The sequence below is a fragment of the Lissotriton vulgaris genome, chromosome 1_2, assembly GCF_964263255.1.
Source record: "Lissotriton vulgaris chromosome 1_2, aLisVul1.2, whole genome shotgun sequence".
Lineage (NCBI taxonomy): Eukaryota > Metazoa > Chordata > Amphibia > Caudata > Salamandridae > Lissotriton > Lissotriton vulgaris.
Genome location: NC_141686.1, coordinates 81893076 through 81912664, shown reverse-complemented (window position 1 = coordinate 81912664; position 19589 = coordinate 81893076). Strand labels below are relative to the sequence as shown.

Below are 19589 nucleotides of genomic sequence, written 5' to 3'. Positions count from 1 at the left end.
GTAGTTGGATTGAAACCTTCATAACAATGCATTGTACCATGCTCCTTTTAATGAGTTGTTTTGTGACATACAAGAGAGAGAGATGGCCAGTCAGTCCTCTCCACCTAGAGTGTTATTTACCGCTCTCGGTTGCTCTGAAACTGCAGGCTACATCGTAAGTTGTATTGTGCAACTTTTGGTTAAGGCCGATGCGGCCACTTTCTCCCCTGGATTTATTTTTCAACATAAGTGTGTGAAAACACTTTTTAGAAGCAGTGCCACCTTTCTTTTATTTTGCCCAGTGCTGCATGTTTCTTGAATCAGTTTATGCTTCCCCCCCCTCCCGCTTTGCATTATGAGCCCTCCCCCCACACTCTTAAGCACAAACGCAGCCTTTCCCTTAAACATACAGCAATGCTTCCTCATTCCTCCTCCCGCAGCCATTGACTGCTCTGCCTAACCGTCTCCCAAGGGTCTCCCCGCTCCACCATGGCTATCATGATGCTGCTGTGTGTGGGCATGAACGAGCCGACTTGATTCCACCGCAACATTACTTTGACGGCGCAAATCAGTGCATGGAGTAACCAGTCTACACTGATGTACCCACCTGCACTTTGTAAGTGCTGGAACACATGGAGACCCACATGGCTATGGAAGCTTAACCCACCTGCACAGGCCCTGCGTGCGCCTACAAGGTTTGGGGTTCCGCAGCTGCAACTTGCCTTTTCAGGCGGGCACAATTGTGAAATGAGCACAGGGACCGGAGGAGGTCTCCCACATAGCCCCCATAGATTTATTTTCCCTTTCTTTGCTGGCTTTGAATTGTAGAATTTCAGCGGAGTGTTCAATAAACAAGTTACCTCACTTTTTACTTTGGCATTGGAGGCGTGTAGTGGTGCATGTTTTTTGGCATGAAGCATGTGTAACTGTCTTGGTGTAAAATAAACATTTTAATAGACCCGTTGTTGACCACTTCCCTCGTCTGTTTAGTCTAATCTCAGTATCACAGACCAGTGGTGTGTAAGGGGGTTTGGGGGGATTACATGTTGTGGTACATCAGTCACCAGACAATACTCAACCAAAGCACAAAATCTCTTGAACTTATTTGAGCCAACTTCCTAAGGTCTCTAAACCTTTAACTTTAACCGGCCAAAGGAAAGCAGAGCATTTCATTCCAGTACATTTTATTTCATAAAATGTTATTTTATTTTCGCCCAGCGCTGCTCTGTTGAAAGGTATGGAACTGCAGGTGAACGTGTGCATATTTAAACAGACTACCACGTTTTACCTCTGGTCCTCGCTCCAGTAGCATAGATTTCTCATAAGGTTTAGACATGTAACACCTGAAAAGGTTTGTGTTTGGTGTCAGTGATGGTCTCTGCAGCTGATAACATGCCCGCCACAATTCCCACAGAGCTGCTCTCAACTGCCATTTACTCAACTCTTTTTGGCTCTTCTTATACAGAGGAGGAAAAAGAGGCCTGCCCAGGATCACACAGAGTGATATTGACAGAGTGGAGGATAATCTCAAACACTGGTATAACCAAGATCACACAGAAGGTCAACTGCCCGACTAAGTTTAAACTGATGCAGGTGGAAGGGATGTTATGTGCCCCGGATTTCTATTTATTCAATTTTTTTATAGGATGGGCATACCTGAAGGTGCCAGAGTGCTTAGAATAGAAATGGATTAGTACATGCTGTACACATTTACATAATATGAAGATGTTACTACAGTAGCGTAAAAGAGCCGGGCATTACATAGGGCACAAAAATAAATTGCCCGAAGATGTAGATAATTAAAAAAGCCATACACATTGGAGTACAGTGTACGTTGCAGTAGTCATGAAATGTGAGTAACAGTATTTAGTCTGGTGCCAAAATTGAGTCTAATGGAATGGATTAAGTGCAGTGAATCTCAAGGAACCGACAGGTGTGGAGAATAAACCAGAAAGGTGAAACCTAGAGAGGAGAGTTTAGCTAAAATACCCTTGAAAGAGAAGCACTTTTAGGTGGTGCAAAGGTTCAGCGGTAAGGAGTCTCCTATTTTGGTTGCGCTTCCTGAGAAGTATTGAACCTTGAGTTGTTCCTTTTAAAGGTCAGTGTTGTAGCAGTGGTGCTTAAGTATTTCTCAATGGTCTAGTGCCCCCAGATATATTACGTTTGTCAGCAGGGTACTGTGGAGTGGATGTGTGTAGGGACTTATGAGTCATAAAAGCCGTCTTGTATATGGCCCTAAAGGTCAGGTATTTTACTATGCCAATAGCTCTGGCTAAAAACACTTATAAGGTCCCACAGGCGAGACCTATTGGCTATGCCAGTGCTTGTATTTTACTGCGATAATATAATTGAGACATATTCAACAAAGACCTGATGCACTGAATTGATGAATATGCCAATGTGCCCAAGAATAGCTGTATATTTGAGGCAAATACTCCTATTAAATCCTCTGTATTGCTGAACATAAAGCAATTACATGTCCAACCAAAATTTGTCTGCCCGTACAGTTAACTCCTTCTATTTGAATTGTTTGCATTGGATAGATGCTTAATTTGAGAAAAGGGACAGGCGGCGATACTCACACATTGTTGTACATTGTAACAACTTCTTTGAATGCTTAGTTGAATTGTTCAATTAAACCTGAAAATGGGAGCCCAAAAGCCTCCCCATTCAAGAAACGAGAGGTATGGATTGCTGAGCTGATGAAAGAACCAACAATGGGAAGAGTATCTTGTAAGATTTTAGCTAACTGTAGGGAAAGCCATGTTGAAATGTACAATTTAGCCCAGACTAAACTATCTTTAACTTAGTTTTCGGATATACAATCATCTGCTGAGCTATGGTAAGCAAATATTCACTGAGAACCATAGTGCCTAATCTGGTTCATTGGACCACCGGGTACACTTTAAGGGTAAACTGAGGCGGAAAGCCGGGACCCTGTACTACTGCTTGATTTTTTTTTTAACAATTTTTTTGGGGAATCAGATGAAGTGATTCGCCGTTTTGTTTTAAAAAAAAATTGTACTGTGCCCCAGCTTGCCACGAATTTAAAACTTTAACCACCTGCATTATTATTGTGCCCCTGATAACCCCGATCCTCCCGTTTCTCCGTCTCAGCTGATTCTGGTGCTGGAGGGAGACTGGGAAGGACCGGGCAAGAAGGAGACGCCATCTTAGGGAGGGTGCAGGGTCGGCGCACTAGTTGTTCGAGACCCCACCAGAAGCCCCCATACAAGGATGACAACAGACCGGACGCGAAGCGGACATGCGTAGCGGACGTGCCAAAGGCAAGCCCGTCTGCGCCAGACTGCGACGGGAGGCGGGAGATGCTGTCCAACCACCCTTACCCACGCTGAGTGCTCAAAAACCAGGCCCCCACTCGTATTCAGGAGAAACTGTTTGAACTATTATGCGAAATATGCCTAAAAGATCAACTAAGGGGAAGAAAAGCTGTTGTACCTTCCCTACCCTGCTGGAGGGACCACTGTCGTGCAACTCATGTCCCTTCCGAAGCATGCAAGGGGAACCACCTAATAGGATGTTTCACCGAGCGGACCCCGCGGACTGCCAGCTGATCCTTACCCATATACTTACCCATATTCTGTGCAATGTCCGATCTCTCGCGAAGCACGCGATAGAGATATGGGATCTGATTTCTACCCTCTCACCGGACTTATGTTTTCTCACAGAAACATGGCTCAATCCCACTAACATACCAGCGGTCAACATAGCAATACCCACAGATTATAATTTTATTCAACTTGATAGGAAGAATAAAATGGCAAGGGGCATTGCCTTCAAAAAGGAACTTAAAGTCCAATGGACACCGTCCATAAATAATGACACGATGGAACTAGGTATGTTCAGGGTACAAGTGTCCCCGACAGTCTCATATGATGGGGCCCTGCTCTATCGACCACCAGGCCCCAAATCTAAATCCAACTTTACTACGGCCCTGACAGAAATTATTGCCATGCAGGCTGTTACTTCCAATAACTTCATATTATTGGGCGACTTTAACTTTCATGGCGAAGTCAAAGACAACCCAGAAGTGAGTATGCTATTCTCAAATCTGAACGATATGGGACTCAGCCAGATGGTGTTAGGTCCCACACATTCGGCAGGCCACACCTTAGACCTTATATTTACTAATTCACAACTGCTGGAAGTACAGCAGCCGCAGCCGCTTATTTGGTTAGACCACTATCTAGTCCAATTTTCCCACCAATTTCAAGTAGGGCCAAAAAACAAGGTCAATCCCTTACACCAACAGGGACAATATAAAAGACCATGGCACAAGCTGAAGATGGATAGCTTTGCCAAACCTTACATCGACCAAGCCATAAAAATGGAACTTATGGATAAAGATCCCTCAGCCATGCTAGATAGTTTTAATTTAGCCCTAACTAAAACCTTGGACCTAGTGATCCCACAAAAAAAGGCCACAATACCTCCAAGGGGACCTTCGGCCCCATGTTATACAGATGAACTTAGGTCCCTAAGAACAACATGTAGAGCACTAAAGAGGAAGGGAAAATTATCAGGAGACAGGACCATATACAAGGGTGCACTAGCCCATTATCATCTTGAAATAAAAAAGGCTTGATGCTTCCATATCCAAGATCAAATAGAAAACTCTAAGAACTCGACCAAAGCTCTTTTCAATATTGTCAGACTTTTCCTCACCCTTAGTATGCAAACAAGTACCATTAGAATCACAGGACCTATGTGATTCCATTGCACACTTTTTTTCATGAAAAAATTGAAAAAATCTATTCAAATTTCTTGGATCAAGATATAAATGTGATCCAGATAAAAAAAAAAGCTAGGCATCTCCCCCGCACCCAACGGAGCCACGCTTAACCATTTTAAGCTCATCTCACTTGTGGAGACGACCAAACTGCTATCAGCAGCTAAATCCGGGTCTCCACAGGATATCTGCCCACCCAGTACAATGGCTCTTGTATCCTCGGTCTGTGCCCCAGCCGTCCAACGAATTTTTAATGTATCAATTGAAACAGGCCTCATTCCTGGGGACTGGAAAGAGGCGTCTGTTCGGCCTATTCTGAAGAAGCCTACTGGAGTTGAGTAACTACCGGCCAATGTCCCTGCTACCCCTACTGGGGAAATTGCTGGAATCCAATATAAATACCCAGCTTAGTCAATGCCTGGAAGCAAATGATCTGCTGGACCCTTCCCAGTCGGGCTTCCGCCCATGGTTTAGTACTGAAACTGCAACGTTGGACGTCACTGACTCCTTAAGGTGTACCCTCGATTCCGGTGGCTTGGCAGTCCTGGTTCTCCTAGATCTCTCCGCGGCCTTTGATATGATATCTCATCAATGGCTGGCGGAGAGACTAGGTGAATGTGGCATTGGAGGCACTGCCCTACGGTGGTTGAAAAACTTCCTAAGGGACAGATGGCAAACCACTATGCTTGGACCGTTTGTCTCTAAAAGTAAATTCTTGCTAGATAAAGGGATGCCTTAGTCCCACCTTGTTTAATGTTTATCTGTCCCCCTTGGCAAAACTCATCCAATCCTTCGGCTTTGAAATTATTTCCTATGCCGACGACACGCATCTGCTGTTTCCAATTGGTAACAACTTCCTGGATGAGAAACAGCGCTTCACGGACGGTATGCTAGCGGTCGCAGATTGGATGAGGAAACCGTGCCTACAACTTAACCCGGGAAAAACCGAGCTAATGCTCTTAGGGAAATCTGCACACCTTTGGACTGCCGATTAGTGGCCTTCCAAACTGGGTGAAGCACCAATACCATCCACCTCTGTAAAAAAGCTTGGGAATCCAATTAGATGCCAAGCTAGATATGAAGGACAACATAAATAACATTACAGGCTCATGCTATTACAATCTACGTCTACTGCGTAGAATCATCCCCTACTTACCCCTGGAACACCGGAGAACTGTAGTGCAGGCGATGATAGGAAGAAGGCTGGATTATGGCAATGCCCTGTTAGCAGAGGTTGGAACCACAGCCCTTTCCAAATTACAAGTAATACAGATCACGGCCGCCAGAATGGTCTTGGACTGCCCTCCCGTCACTCCATCTCTTCTCAAACCGCTACACTGGCTACCAATCCAAATGCGTTCTGTACTTAAGATCTGCTGTTTGTCCTTCAAAGCTCTTCGAAGTGAGGGCCCAGCCTACCGTAGAAATAAACTCACTAAGCACTCAAATGAACGCAACCTTAGATCCAATTCCCTAGCCCTTTTGAATGTCCCCAGGATTTGACTCACCCGCACAGGCGGCAGAGCATTTTCGTTCGTAGCTCCAAGACACTGGAACTCGCTCCCATTGACGCTGCGACAATCCACAAACTACATGTCCTTCAGGAGACCACTAAAGACTTGGCTGTTCTAATATTCCTCACACCGCCGGTTCTTTTTCCCCTCTGAGGTCTTCCCCTTCAGGTAAAGCGCTGAGATGCCCTTGGGTGAGTCATGCGCGATACAAGAACCACTAACCTAACATAACATAACAACTGGAGCTACTGCGCCTCAACCATCGTTCTGCTTTGGAGCTGTAACAAGGCCAAGTTACACCCCTACCATACTTGACTCCTGGTGTAGCAAGGGTGAGCTGTCCCAATGCATCTCAGGTAGGTAGTGTGGGGGCAGAGGCTCAGAACTCCAGCCGTCAAACAATAGTCGCAACTTAACGTTCGGGTCAGTGCTTTTTCCTATTTAAAGAAAATAAGTACTTTATTCACACTACAACTCAATACAATGCATAGCGTTTATACAGCACTACAGGGAAGATATTCTGGGGATACTACAGAGACTAATAGAAGCTTTAGATGGAAGCACAGGTTCTGGCTCAGTGTAGTGGAATGGAGTAACTTTTGAGTTATGTGACCTGTAGTTTAGTATGTGAAGTGGGTTGCAATAATCTCAAGAAATTGTCACCAGAATCTGTTAGTCAAGTTCTCAGTCTGTCTTTTGTTCAGACGATGGCTAGCATTACCTAAGGTGAGTCGCGCTTGGGATTTTCAAGTATAGGTGTTCAGTCTTGAACTGCACAATGCAAGCAGTCATTCTTATAGGGGCTTGTTTGGACAGCCCTGCCTCCTTCCGGCTGAGTCAGGCAGATGGAAACTGTAGTGGCACAGTCAGGCAGATGGAAACTGTAGCGGCACAGGCAAAGGCACTCTGAACGGACAGGTCTGGAACTCGTGACTCAGGATTTTCTCCTATGGTCCAGGGTGCAAGGCCAGGTTCTAGGGGTGCAGCAAACTGAGTCGGCATTATTCTTCTGGACTCTTTCTGTTGAGGTTGCTGGATCAGGCACACTGGTGAGTTGCAGGTTCACTTGTGATTATCTTGCTTCAACTCCAGGTACATTCACCATCAGTCTACTCCTGGAGTGTGTCTATCTCTATAGTCTGTGACTGCGCTTTTTCTCTTCAGGTAGACCGTCCTAGGGGGAAGTCCTCTCTTCTCAGTAGACAGGCTCCCCTGCCACCGTCAGTAGCAGGGGACTTTATTGCCTTTTACATATATTCAGCGGTTCCACTGGTGATGGTACATGTAAGCGCACAACATTGTCATGGTCAGTGCATCTCCAGTACAATGTTAGGAATGCAACTTAAAGCTCTGGCCACATTTATTGCGTTTGCCTTTACAGAATTTATTTAAAACAGAAGTGTCTTTTCTTGCAAAAAAACAATTGTCCTGATGATGGTCTAATGGACTGAAGCCACAAAGACCGAAACGTTGACTTCCTAATCAACTCCAAAGAAATGCATTGTCTTCTAAGTAACGTTTACTCTCTGTTGGAGAATAGTTGCTTTTTGATTGTTAGGAGCTGATGAATGTTATGAACTGTTTGACTAATTTAATCTAACATCTTTTCATGGCATTTTTTGCTGATCTGTTCCTTTTGAATGTACTCTTCCCAAATTTGATATATAAAATATAATCTTTTCTATACAAATAGGATTTCCTGTGTGCTTTGTATCATCAATCTACATTCAGTGTTGTCCTTGGGACATTTCAGAGTTTGATCGTGTATGACTTACTCATAAATAGAATCTAATCATCACAAATTTACTAGAAACAAAATCCCTTGTAGACAGTCTTTACCCTTAGCAACCCACCACACAGTGCCAATTGGCGTACAGGATAAACTTTGGAATGCTGCAGAAAATATGACATTAATATTTCCACCATAGCAGCTGCTTACGCGTTAAGAGAGGATGAGGTGTTATGGCCAGAGTTGCCTACTTTCGAACTGGGGAACCCGTTTCAACTGTCAGCGGTTAATCAACATCCTGTGATTTTGAGCAAATGACTTAATCTCCAGTGCCTAAAAGAAACCGGCATGAAAGTGACCTTGTGTAATGTAAAAGGCGCTCCTGTAAATAGTCTAATACGGTCATGCTGAGCTCAAGCAATATAAAACTGCAAAAAAGTCAATGGTTCAAACAGCACTTGCAGCATGACCGGAACTGATTTTCACCTTGTTTTCTTGTTTTCACAAAATAAGCTGTGCAGAAAATACATATTCCTAATATGCAAATGTACAAACAGACGTTTTGCATGCAAAGAATCAACCAGCCTTGTTTTTTAGGTCGAGCCTGGGCAGCATATGCGCTGCTCTGCGAGGCATGTTGTATTCAGGTAGGGACTTGAAGCTCCGCCCAGTCTCCGCCAATATTTTTCATTGGCTTTTCATTGTCCACTGTAAACTGTGTCTATTCATTAGTCAAAAGGCTTAGCAGTCCCTCATTAGTACTGCCTTGTCTCATTTTGTAACCTCCCATGGCGACATCCCTTTATGTGCGTTGTTACTCAGTAGGCTTTAATTACAGCCTCTGAGCACTATTTTCTTAAATAGCTTGGTCCTGCCTGCTATTGCAGGCAGTACACGTCCTCTCCTAATGCTTTCAAATGCGCTGGCATTTGCAATGCAATAGGCCTTGCATTTGCGACAGTTTAAGCTATTGGCATTGTAAATGACAATGCCTTTTATCTGTTTTAAAAACCACACATAAATAAAAGGCATTGTAATTTACAATACCAAAGGCTCAAACTCTCGTAAATGCAAGACCTATTGAATTGCAAATGCTTGTTCTGTTCAGTGAATTGAAATACTCATGGATTGAGAGGGAGATGGGAGAAAATTGGTGTATTGGTTCGGCACTTGGTGAGTTGGGGAAAACTTTAAATAATATGTGTAGACCCTAGACCCTTTTATTGACACTCAGTCAGTAGATTGGTGGAGAAGGAGGGTGTCGAGGTGGAACCTGAGAGGTTTAAAGAGTGTGGCTGGAAACATTGATAACTTTATCTAAGGCAATGATAGTGTACTGGGGAAGGCTAATGATGCAGTGTTTGAATTTGAAATGGTTCAAGGTATTGATAAGGTTTCTGGCTGTGAGGATTCTCAAGATGGGAGAGGACTTTGACAGACGTTGTGGAAGTATGAAAGCGAATGTTGAAGTAATAACAAGCATTTACAATGCAATAGGTCTCGCAGCATTAAAGTTTGAGTTACTGGCATTGTAAATGACAATGCTTTGCATTAATTTTTATTTTTTAATTTGTAATTGGTATATAAACATTGTTTGTGAATGGTTAGCTGTTGCTTATGCTAAGCAAAGTTGGCAATAATATAGAGTGCTAGTCTTGCTTGTTATAAGCATGCTGATTTAAAGCGCTTCTGATACCTGCGGGTAAAGTTTGCGCTATATAAAAGTGAAAACTAATAAATAAATTTTAAAAAGCCTACCTGTACCACGTCCGTTCTTATTCTTTGATGCTACGTATCTTTGGGTCCCTGTATTTATTAACTGCACCCGGCTGTGGGAAACCTCCATGGCAGGAACAACGTGTTGCGGGGCAGACACGGGCAATGTAGCCACTGTCCTCTGGCTGCACCGTGGGGTAACAGTGTAGGGGCAGAAATGCAGGCAGTTGGTAGTGCTGTGCCATAGCAGTGTAGTTCTCTGTGTATGCTGGGCATGGGGGTTGCTATTGGCTGACAAGAAGTGGTGAGGAGGTGCCGGTTCAGTATGCCTGCTTCCTGATCTTGGGCAGACGACAGTTCAAAAACCAGGAGGGATCTATCACTTTAATAAATTGAATAAATACAACAGATTAACTAGCGCCTCCGGTTTCGAGGGACTGAGTTCCTCAAAAATAGTTGACACACATATATAAACACTTGAGTTTTGTCCCAGTAATCTTACCTAGGTGGTAGCAAATCCAAGTATGTTAAACGCTCGCTGCTGAGGTGTGCGTGCAATTTTCAGGTCTCGGCTTGCAATCTCGGCTGGATTGGGCTAAATCGCCTTCATCCTTTCAAGGCAGATACGTTCAGCCATGTGAAAGGGACAACTGGTATTTAGAGTGTTATGCAAATTGTAAATTAGGCTATATAAAACATTTTATCATTTACCAATTGGATATCTGATTATCTCAGCTCTGGCTGCAGCTCACGGGTTCTCCTGGGGTCGAAAACGGAGCGCACAGAAGCCATTACATTTATGGTGCACGCTTTACATGGGGTAGTTAGAATATAAAGAGCTACGAACATTAAACAGCATTATATTAATAAAATTCAACAATGTTAGCGCCCCTCCCCCCAAAAATAAATGCCCACGCTGTCACCGGTCATGATTTCTTTTAGGATGTGGGGCAGGAGGGACAAAATCAGGAGGGTCCCAATTTTTGAGTACATTCTAGAAAGGTTGCCTTTTCATATCGGCTGTCGTTTCATTTGCTTACACATCACCAAACGCGCCATAGTGTGTCCTGCAAACCCCTCCCGCCTACCCATGGCCCACTCTTCCCCGTACACCCCCTTTGCCGACCCCTTGGACAGATTAACTCTGCACAAACGCCACTGTCAGTCACAGGGGAGTGGCGGCTCCCAGAGGATGCTTTGTGCGCCTGCTGGTGCTACTTGCCTGCTCTGTGCAGATGTGAAAGCACATATTTCTGCCTGCCTATATAGCAGCCTGTTCATTCCCTGACATGAAAACAGCAATTAGAGAACCCCCCTCTCGTTGCAGTATTAGGGGTCCACGTCTCATTATCATAGCAACCGCAGGCTTTCCTTTTAGACCATGGCAGCCAGGCAGGGGCAGGGGCAGCATCCAGGGGTTTAGGGCATGGGTGAGAAGCGGACTGGGGTCAGAGAGCTGCCAGGCCAGAGGGTTGGTGAGGCAGCGAGAGCGCAGACATTGTGCCGCCTCCTCTGGGTTTGAGGGAATGCAATGCTTCTGTGCGCCTGCTGCACCGGAGCTGTGCCCAGTCACACACGGCTGTGGCAGCGGAGGGGGGCAGTGCACGATCCGGTTGGGGGGCGGAGCACGAGCTAGGGGGTAATAACTTAAGTAGATGCCAGGATGGAGGCGGTGGCACACAGGTCCGGAGTTCGGCAATATTCCTGGGTGTGGGGGTTTAGGAATGGTGAGGATGGGCATTCAAGAGGCCCAGATGTGGCAACTGTCAGGAGTCCCGGAGGAGTAGGTGTGTCCGTGCCGCTGGCTTGATCTGTCCATTTCTTATCAAAAACTAGATTAAGATCCCCTCCTATGACCATCGATCTATCAGGGGATTTGGATGTTTCACCACCGCCTCCAAGTGAACCCTTCTTGTCCGAGAATTGCATTTATAAAAGAACCACTGGGAATCTCCACATGAAGACAAGTGGGTGTTTAGCTAGACAAGAACGAAAACCTCAAGTAGGTTTGAAGATGTGCTTTGCATAAGTAGGTTGGATAGGTGGGTCCTTAGGCACTTGATGTTAGTGTTCATATTGAATTAATGGATGGACGGAAGATAAAAGATTGTGGCAGAACACGGTGAAGCAGTTTGCAACATGAGTTAATTGAGAGGACAAAGGATAGTGAGGGGAACTTGGAACTAGGTCCACAGTAGGTTTTTAAAGCAGGTTGACTGTGGCAGGATTGAATCAGTCTGATGGCAATTAGACAGCTGAAAAGGGGCAGACATTAGGCATGAAGAGGGGTTTAATAATTGGTTGCTGATTGTTATAGCCCAACATCCGAGGCAGAGGAGGAGATAGGAGAGTAGATCATGAAGTTTGCAGATCTGTTACAGAGACGATTGTAAGGTAACCTACATTGAAATAACTTCTTAAATTGCACGATAACGTATTTGAATCTTCAAAATGCAGTTTGTGAATTTGGTAAAATCAGAGCTGAGCAATGGTAAAATTAGGGTGGTTGCTGGAGGTCACTGATAAATGAGGAATACATTATTCAAATAGAGTTTTACAGCTGATGAGTCATTTGTTTCGGTCTTGAAGGCATTCCCTTCTCTGCTGTGAACCTGCTGACTATTATATCGTCCCAGTGTGCCTTTGGTCTTTACATGCATATTTTAAGTTCACTGAAGCTCTACGTAAATAGTTTGGCCCGTTTGTTTTGGCGCTTGATGGTCCTTGTTAATTTGGGCTGGATACTAAACATGCACTCTGTATTTGACTCAAAATCTTTAAAAAAATTTTTTTTTTAGGGAGACGAGAGCCAGCATGTCCAGTGGTGGAAACCATTCAAGCAAGAGCAACTCCTCTAATGGCACCAGTAGCAGCGTTTCCAATGTTTATTTTGGACAGGTCGGTCTCAAACTGTTACCTCTAACAACTAAGAGTTTTATTTGGCTTTTGGAGTACACTGACAGCCAACTCCATACAATTGGCAGTTCTGATTTAACAATTTCTTTAACATCCACTTTGTGGATCACAATATTTGTCACCAAGAAATACTTCATATTTTTTTATCTGGGCCACAAGAGGATACTGGTATTTAGAATAATTTCCTACACCGTGTTTACTGTGTCTTCTTCATTGCATCCTACATTTTACAGTCAAAAGGTGATCTCCATTGGTGCTCTAACATTGACTGAATGGGCCATGAGCTAAAATAATAAAAATATACTCCTGCATTTTAGAAAATGTGTAGATTGGATGCTGCCCATGTGGTTTTAAGGAGGGTACAGAAGCACCAGGGCCCTTTGTGGCAAACATCAGAGAACCACAGAACATAATTACAAAGATAAAAGTCCTAATATTCATCTCTTAATGCCCCAATAGCTTGTTGTTCAATGGTGCAAGTCATTCATCCACTCATAGAGTGGATGAAAAGGTTTGAGTGGGGGGAGGGGGGAGGTATAGAGACTTGTGAGCAGATCTACGAGTGGAAAAAGACTGCCACTGGTCATGGGTCTTTCTTTTATACCCAAGTTCCTGGCCGTACAGTCTGTGAACAATGTAGTGGCTAACAATGTCATCTATGAGCAGGGGACCTGTACCAGCTACTGCACAACAGAAGGCAAAGATTCTCAGTACTGACTCACATCCAGAGCATACTTTTAACTCTCCACATTTGCCATTTCCAATGATTCATGTTTCCTGGTATAGTATGTTGAAATGTGTATTAGCAAAGGACTGAAGGTCTCGGGCATTTTTGTGACTGACTGATTTGCAGGGAAAGAATCAGTGTTAGTTTTCTTAATTTGTATTGTGCTTCATGCTTTGATGGAGCTAGGGTCTGTCAGTGCATTTTCAAAGGTGAGAACTGCGCCCTGAGTGATGCTTGCTAGTTTATGCAGAGATATGGCCTTGTGGTGCTGTCCTTGGTACCCCTGGAGAAGTAGATGTATGGGTGAAAGACGGAGAAGTGCCTGAAGACAGAGGGTTGACCAGTCATAGCAGTAGGTTTATCCCCAAGCAGTTCTTGGGTATGGAATATTTTATTGCAAACATCAAGTGTAGGGACAGGAGAGGTTTATGCACGGTTTATGTGGCCAACGTAGAGAGACTTGGGTAACTTGACATAACAGAGATAATAGTGTCTTGTGTGAGAATGAATGAGGATGACTTGCATGAACTCAAGTACAAACTCAATGAGGTGTTCCACAAAGGTCTTGGGATGCATTCTGCCATATGTTTAAAGTTAATGAGAGAGCCACACCAGTGAAGTCTTTTTGGACCTTTGAAAGAATCTGGGAATCTTGATATTTTTTTTGAGCTGGTAAATTAAGTCTCCTTGTTTTTGACTTTGCAAAGGTGTTCCTGCCTCCATTTGGAATGCACACTTTATTGTATACTTGTATATATTTTGGGAATTGGTGCCTTAACCCAGAGAGGTTTTTCAAGGCCTGTTATGACCTTCTGATTATTTTGTGAAGTGCTATTCTGACTTAGGGCTACTGTCCCTGAGGGCATTCAGGCTTGTGCACTTAGAGGTGAGACTGCATCATCGGTTTACAAATAGGACATTGTTCGAGCATTGAGCTTTTTTTTCTAGAACAGACATTTGTGCAAAGCTTTATACCGTATACACTGGATGTCCAGTCTAGACTAGTGTTGTTGCTCAGGTTGGCCAAGCTATGCTAAGGAAAATATTTGGCTGAACAATGCGGATTTTCCAGCTTTTTCCCTGTTGGTCGATTTTCTTGAAGATCCTGATTTGTTTGTAGAGCATGGAAAAGTAATCGGAAGGTGGAACAGTGAGTAGGACATCGTCTGCAAAAAGGGAGATTTTATGTTGCTCACCCGAAAAGGGGAGTCCCTTTATCTGCTCCTGCTCGCGCAGCGCGATGGCCAGAGGTTCGATGCTTAGGGCAAAGAGCAGAGGTGAAAGAGGGCAGCCCTGTCTCGTACCCCTGGTGTGAGCGAAGCTGGCGGAACAATGCCCATTACCATCACCATAGAGCAGGGAGTGCTATAGTTCGCTCGAACCATGGTGATGAAGTGTTGCGAGAATCCAAAAGCCTCCAGAGTGCGGAACATGAAGTTCCAGTCTACCCGGTCAAAAGCCTTTTCCGCATCCAGCCCCACCAGCACTGCTGGGAGACGGAACCTGGAGGCCTTCTCAATGAGGTGAATCACCCTTCGCAATTTGTCATGGGTCTGTCGCCCTTTAATAAACTCCGATTGATCTGGGTGGATAATGGCCGGCATCAAATCTCGGAGTCTACGCGCCAGGATAGCGGAGTATAACTTAGCTTCTCCAGTATTAGGGGTGTCTTTCATAGATTCACATGCTTGAATATTCCCCGTCGTCGAAGTGGGAGTCCCACGGTACATAAATAGCAGTAATATATATGCATGTATACATGAGAAATATCATAAATAAAAAATACATACATATTATGTAATAGAAAAGTAAACTTGAAAAAGTACCATAGAACAGAATAGGCCCATTGAAAAGCCCAAGGGAGAATTCACTTTAGTAACTTATAGGAGTCATTATGTGTTGGTCCACATTCCAGCCAATCAGGCTGTAGCCTCCTCTAGAACCTTCTCCTCAGAAGCCCAAGTCCTTAGATTTTCTACCGCACGTCGTGTGAAGGGAGTCTCCCTGAGCTCTGCTCAGTTATTTCTAGTTTCTACCTATTTTCTTCAGAAATGTCTTCTTCAAAGAAAACTTTGTTCAAGGCTTGTCCATCCTGTGGAAAATTGCGCCTTTTTCATGAGGATCCACACAGTAAGTGTATTTACTGTCTTTATCCGGACCACGTTGCCTCTACCTGCAGGTTCTGTCGCAAATTTCCCCCAAAGACTTTGAGGGACAGAGAGGCTCGTCTCCTTCTGTGGCTACAGAAGTTGAAAACATCTGAGAATGTGGTTTCCGATGCTGAGAGTATGTCATCTGGTTTTTCAAGATCCTCTCGGAAGCGTGGGTCTGAGACTGAAGTTCCCTCTCCTTTTCTTAAAAAGAGTAAAAAGTTGGGATCTTTCAAGGATGGCTCCTCACAAGACTTGCTTCAGGGCGCGCCTACGGGACCTGGCTCTCTGGCGTCTCGACCCAAGACTATGCCCTCCTCTTCATAAACGGGCATTGGCTCGTCGACGGGCTTGTCGACGCGTCCGTCGACGTCTTCAGCGTCTACGAAGTCCGTTTTGGCAATTTCGACGTCGACGACTACTTCTTCCATGTCGACCAGCTCTGCAACGACTACGATCATCTCGTCGACTAGCAGCCAAGAGGTGAGACCCATCTCGTCCATTATTATGATCTCGTCGATCAAACCGTCGACGAAGAAATCATCGTCGACGCACCCACCGTCGACGGTTCCTCCGTCGACAAAGAGCAAGCCATCGTCGTCGACGCCTGTCCAGACGACCGGATCTTCCTCGTCGACGACTATTCCGTCGACGATTACATCTCCGTCGACAGGGAACACCCCGTCGACGGCTGCTCCGCCGACGACCTCCTCGTCGACGGCAAAGACTGCAACTTCGTCGACGGCCTCGTCGACTACCTCGTCGACGACTAAAAAATCATCGTCGACCAAGGCTAAACTTCCTACGCCGGATTCTGCGGCGCCAACGAAAAAACAACCAGAGGGTGCTAAGGCTGTACAACTATCGTCGACGGGCTCGTTGACGACGCACCAACCCCTACAGACTACTACCACCTTCAAAGTGGTTACTGCTTCGTCTCTCAAAACTGTACCACTTATACAGTTAAGTCCAATTAGGAGTGGATCTCAGCCTCCAGAAAAATTGTTTCAATCTGGAGAAGAGGAATCTGGAAATGATTCTGAAATAGATGGACTGGATGCAGGTTGATAAATTTGATCTGAGTTACACATAAAGTGTCAGGACTACAGTGACGAGGATGAGAATGCGGATAATACCATCGAAGATGGGAATGTACTTTTTCCAATAGATAGATCACAACAACCAACTTACGAACAGTTTACGGAAATTCCTCTGTCTATGGTGAAAAACCTGCAACATATGCTGGATGACTACAATCGTAGGTTTCCACCATCGTTGCCTCCTTCCCCAGCACCTCAAGTACAGCGGTCTCAGCCTCCAGCTCCTCGCCCTCCGTCTCCAGTGCCTCGACCACAGTCTCCAGCACCTAGGCTTCAAGCTCAGGCGACTGTTGCACCTACGTCTCCTTTGGGTGCTGCTCATGATACAGATAATGAGACTCAAACTCCTCATAACACTGGGGATAATGACACTGATGATGAAATGCAGGAATGGGACAATTATAGGGCACAGACATCCTCTACTCCACCGGCATCGCCAAGAACTTCGCCACCAGTGGATATCGCGAGTTTCCATAACCTTATGGTTCGCGCAGCGAAGAGGTTCCACTTAACGTTGGAAGCACAACAAACGGAATGCTTTTTGTATGATTTTAAAGACTTACCGCAACGCCAAACTCATACCATCCCTATCATAGACCACATATGGGAAGAGGGTCTAAAGTTAATGGAACGTCCTAATTCCATTCCGGCCGTCCTACCTAGATTGGACAAAAAATATAAAGCGCCGCCTTCTTCTCCGGCCTGCTTAGTTTCACAACCTAAGGCAGATTCAGTTATCACTCAGGCGGCACAAAAAAGGTCTCGAAATCCAGCCATACCCCTGACATCCCCGCTACGACCGTCAAATGTGGTCCGAGATCGCTGGTCTACTCCCTCAAATGCCCGACTCCATCCGGGATGAAGCGCAGGCCATCATTCTCGAGGGAGAAAAGATTTCAGCGGAAATAATCGACTGTGCCGGCGATATAGCCTCTACTGGTTTCCGACAACTGGTGGGTGCTGCAGTCTTGCGCTGTCAAGGCTGGCTGAAGTCAACAACCTTCCGTCCGGAAGTTCAATCCAGAGTGTTAGATTTACCCTACGATGGTGAGTCTCTGTTCGGTAAGCACGTTGATGATGCTTTGGAACTTATAAAAAAGGACACAGATACAGCAAAGTCCTTAACAACTCTTCAATATCGGAAACGGCCATTTCGTGGGGCACGCGGTAGAGGAGGAGGAACCTCTACTTTTCGGGGCACAGGCCAATATCGAGGATACACTTACAACGACAACAGACAAAGAGGATCCTATCAGTCCCAAAATCGTTCATCCGCCTCCAGACCTTACCAACGTAAGTCCAACTACAGAGGTGGTGCGAACACCAGCAAAAAACAGTGAGAGGACTGTGCATCTTGGAGGTCGAATCTCGAAATTCTTCTGCAATTGGTCGCACATTACCAACGACCAATGGGTCTTGGACGTTGTTTCAAAAGGACACACCCTGGAATTCACGAAATTTCCCCCCGCTCGCCCGCCTTCGGGCCCACCTTCCCCCCATTTCAAGGAACTGTTGGCCCAGGTGCAGCTTATGATCAGAAAAGGAGCCATAGAATTGGTACCGCAATGTCAATGCGGCAGGGGGTTTTACTCCCGTTTCTTTCTAGTGAAGAAAAAATCAGGGGAGTGGCGCCCCATCTTAGATTTGAGGGCTCTAAACAAGTTCATCGCATCAAAGACTTTTCAGATGCTTACCCTACTCCAAATGTTAAATTTCCTCATTCCAGGAGAGTACTTTTCAACAATAGACCTTCAAGATGCATATTTCCATGTGCCTATTCATCCCAGGCACAGGAAATACGTTCGTTTTACAGTCGGCCCATTTCATTATCAATTCAAGGTCCTACCATTCGGCCTTCGATCGGCACCGAGGGTATTTACCAAAATCCTAGCCCCGGTGGCCGCCTACCTGCGCTTACAGAGCATCCAGTTTTATCCGTATCTGGACGACTGCCTGATAAAGGCCAGGACTTTCCAACTAACGCAAGAGCACACACAAGTCTGCATATCCCTATTCGAAACGTTAGGCTTCTCCATCAATTGCCTAAAGTCACACTTTCGCCCTTCTCAACAGCGAGATTTTCTAGGAGCCTCGCTCGATTCCCGGCTAGGGCAAGTGTTCGTTTCACAGGAACGTCAGAGCCGAATGTTACAGAAAGTTCAGTTCCTGCAGTCAAGGCAGTACGTTTCTGTCCAGATGTACAAATCATTCCTCGGCATGGCTTCCTCGTGCATTCAACTGATTCCCAACTGCAGACTGCACATGAGAGTCCTTCAAGAAGAACTAGACAGCCAGTGGAAGCAGGTATCAGGGTCGTTCAAAGACAAAATCCATCTAACGCCCCGCATTCAAAGAGCTTTGGAGTGGTGGGCTCAACCTCCAAACATAGCAACAGGTCGCTCATTCAAGGACGAACCACCAACACTAACACTGACGACAGACGCCTCCCTGGAAGGTTGGAGGGCTCATCTCGACGGGATGTCTGTGAAAGGAAAGTGGACGGCGTCTCAGCGCACTTGGCACATAAATCGCTTAGAACTACTGGCGATTTTCTTGGCCTTGAAGTCCTTTCAGAGATTAGTGCAGGGACAGGCATTGCTGGTGAGGACAGACAATACCACCAGCATGCACTACATCAACAAACAGGGCGGCACAAGGTCTCTCGTGCTATCACAACTGGCACAGGATATATGGGATTGGGCTCTCCAACATCAAATACATCTCCAAGCAGTCCATGTCCCAGGTGTGGCCAATGTGCTGGCAGACTCGCTCAGCAGAGCCCTCTCGGACAACCACGAATGGGAACTCAACCAACCAACGTTGGATTACATCTTCCGACAGTGGGGCCGACCACTGTTGGATCTCTTTGCAACTGTTCTCAACAGAAAGTGTCAAAGGTTTGCGAGCCGGCATCCACACAAAGAGTCGAGCGGGAATGCCTTTTCAATAGACTGGTCGAACGCCTTCAGCTATGCATTCCCTCCACTGCCGCTCATTCCTCGTCTGCC

General features: G+C 45.4%; 1 protein-coding gene across 4 annotated transcripts in view; it reads left to right on the top strand.

The window, feature by feature from the left end:
• Positions 1–19589, top strand: part of RAD52 (RAD52 DNA repair protein) — a 309192-nt gene that overhangs the window by 20661 nt on the left and 268942 nt on the right. For all 4 annotated transcript variants that reach the window (XM_086952848.1, XM_086952851.1, XM_086952850.1 and 1 more), the window contains exon 2: positions 12487–12586. In XM_086952848.1, coding sequence (XP_086808974.1) covers positions 12503–12586 — 84 coding nt within the window. In that variant the 5' untranslated portion in view covers positions 12487–12502. The remainder of the gene's footprint in view (positions 1–12486; positions 12587–19589) is intronic.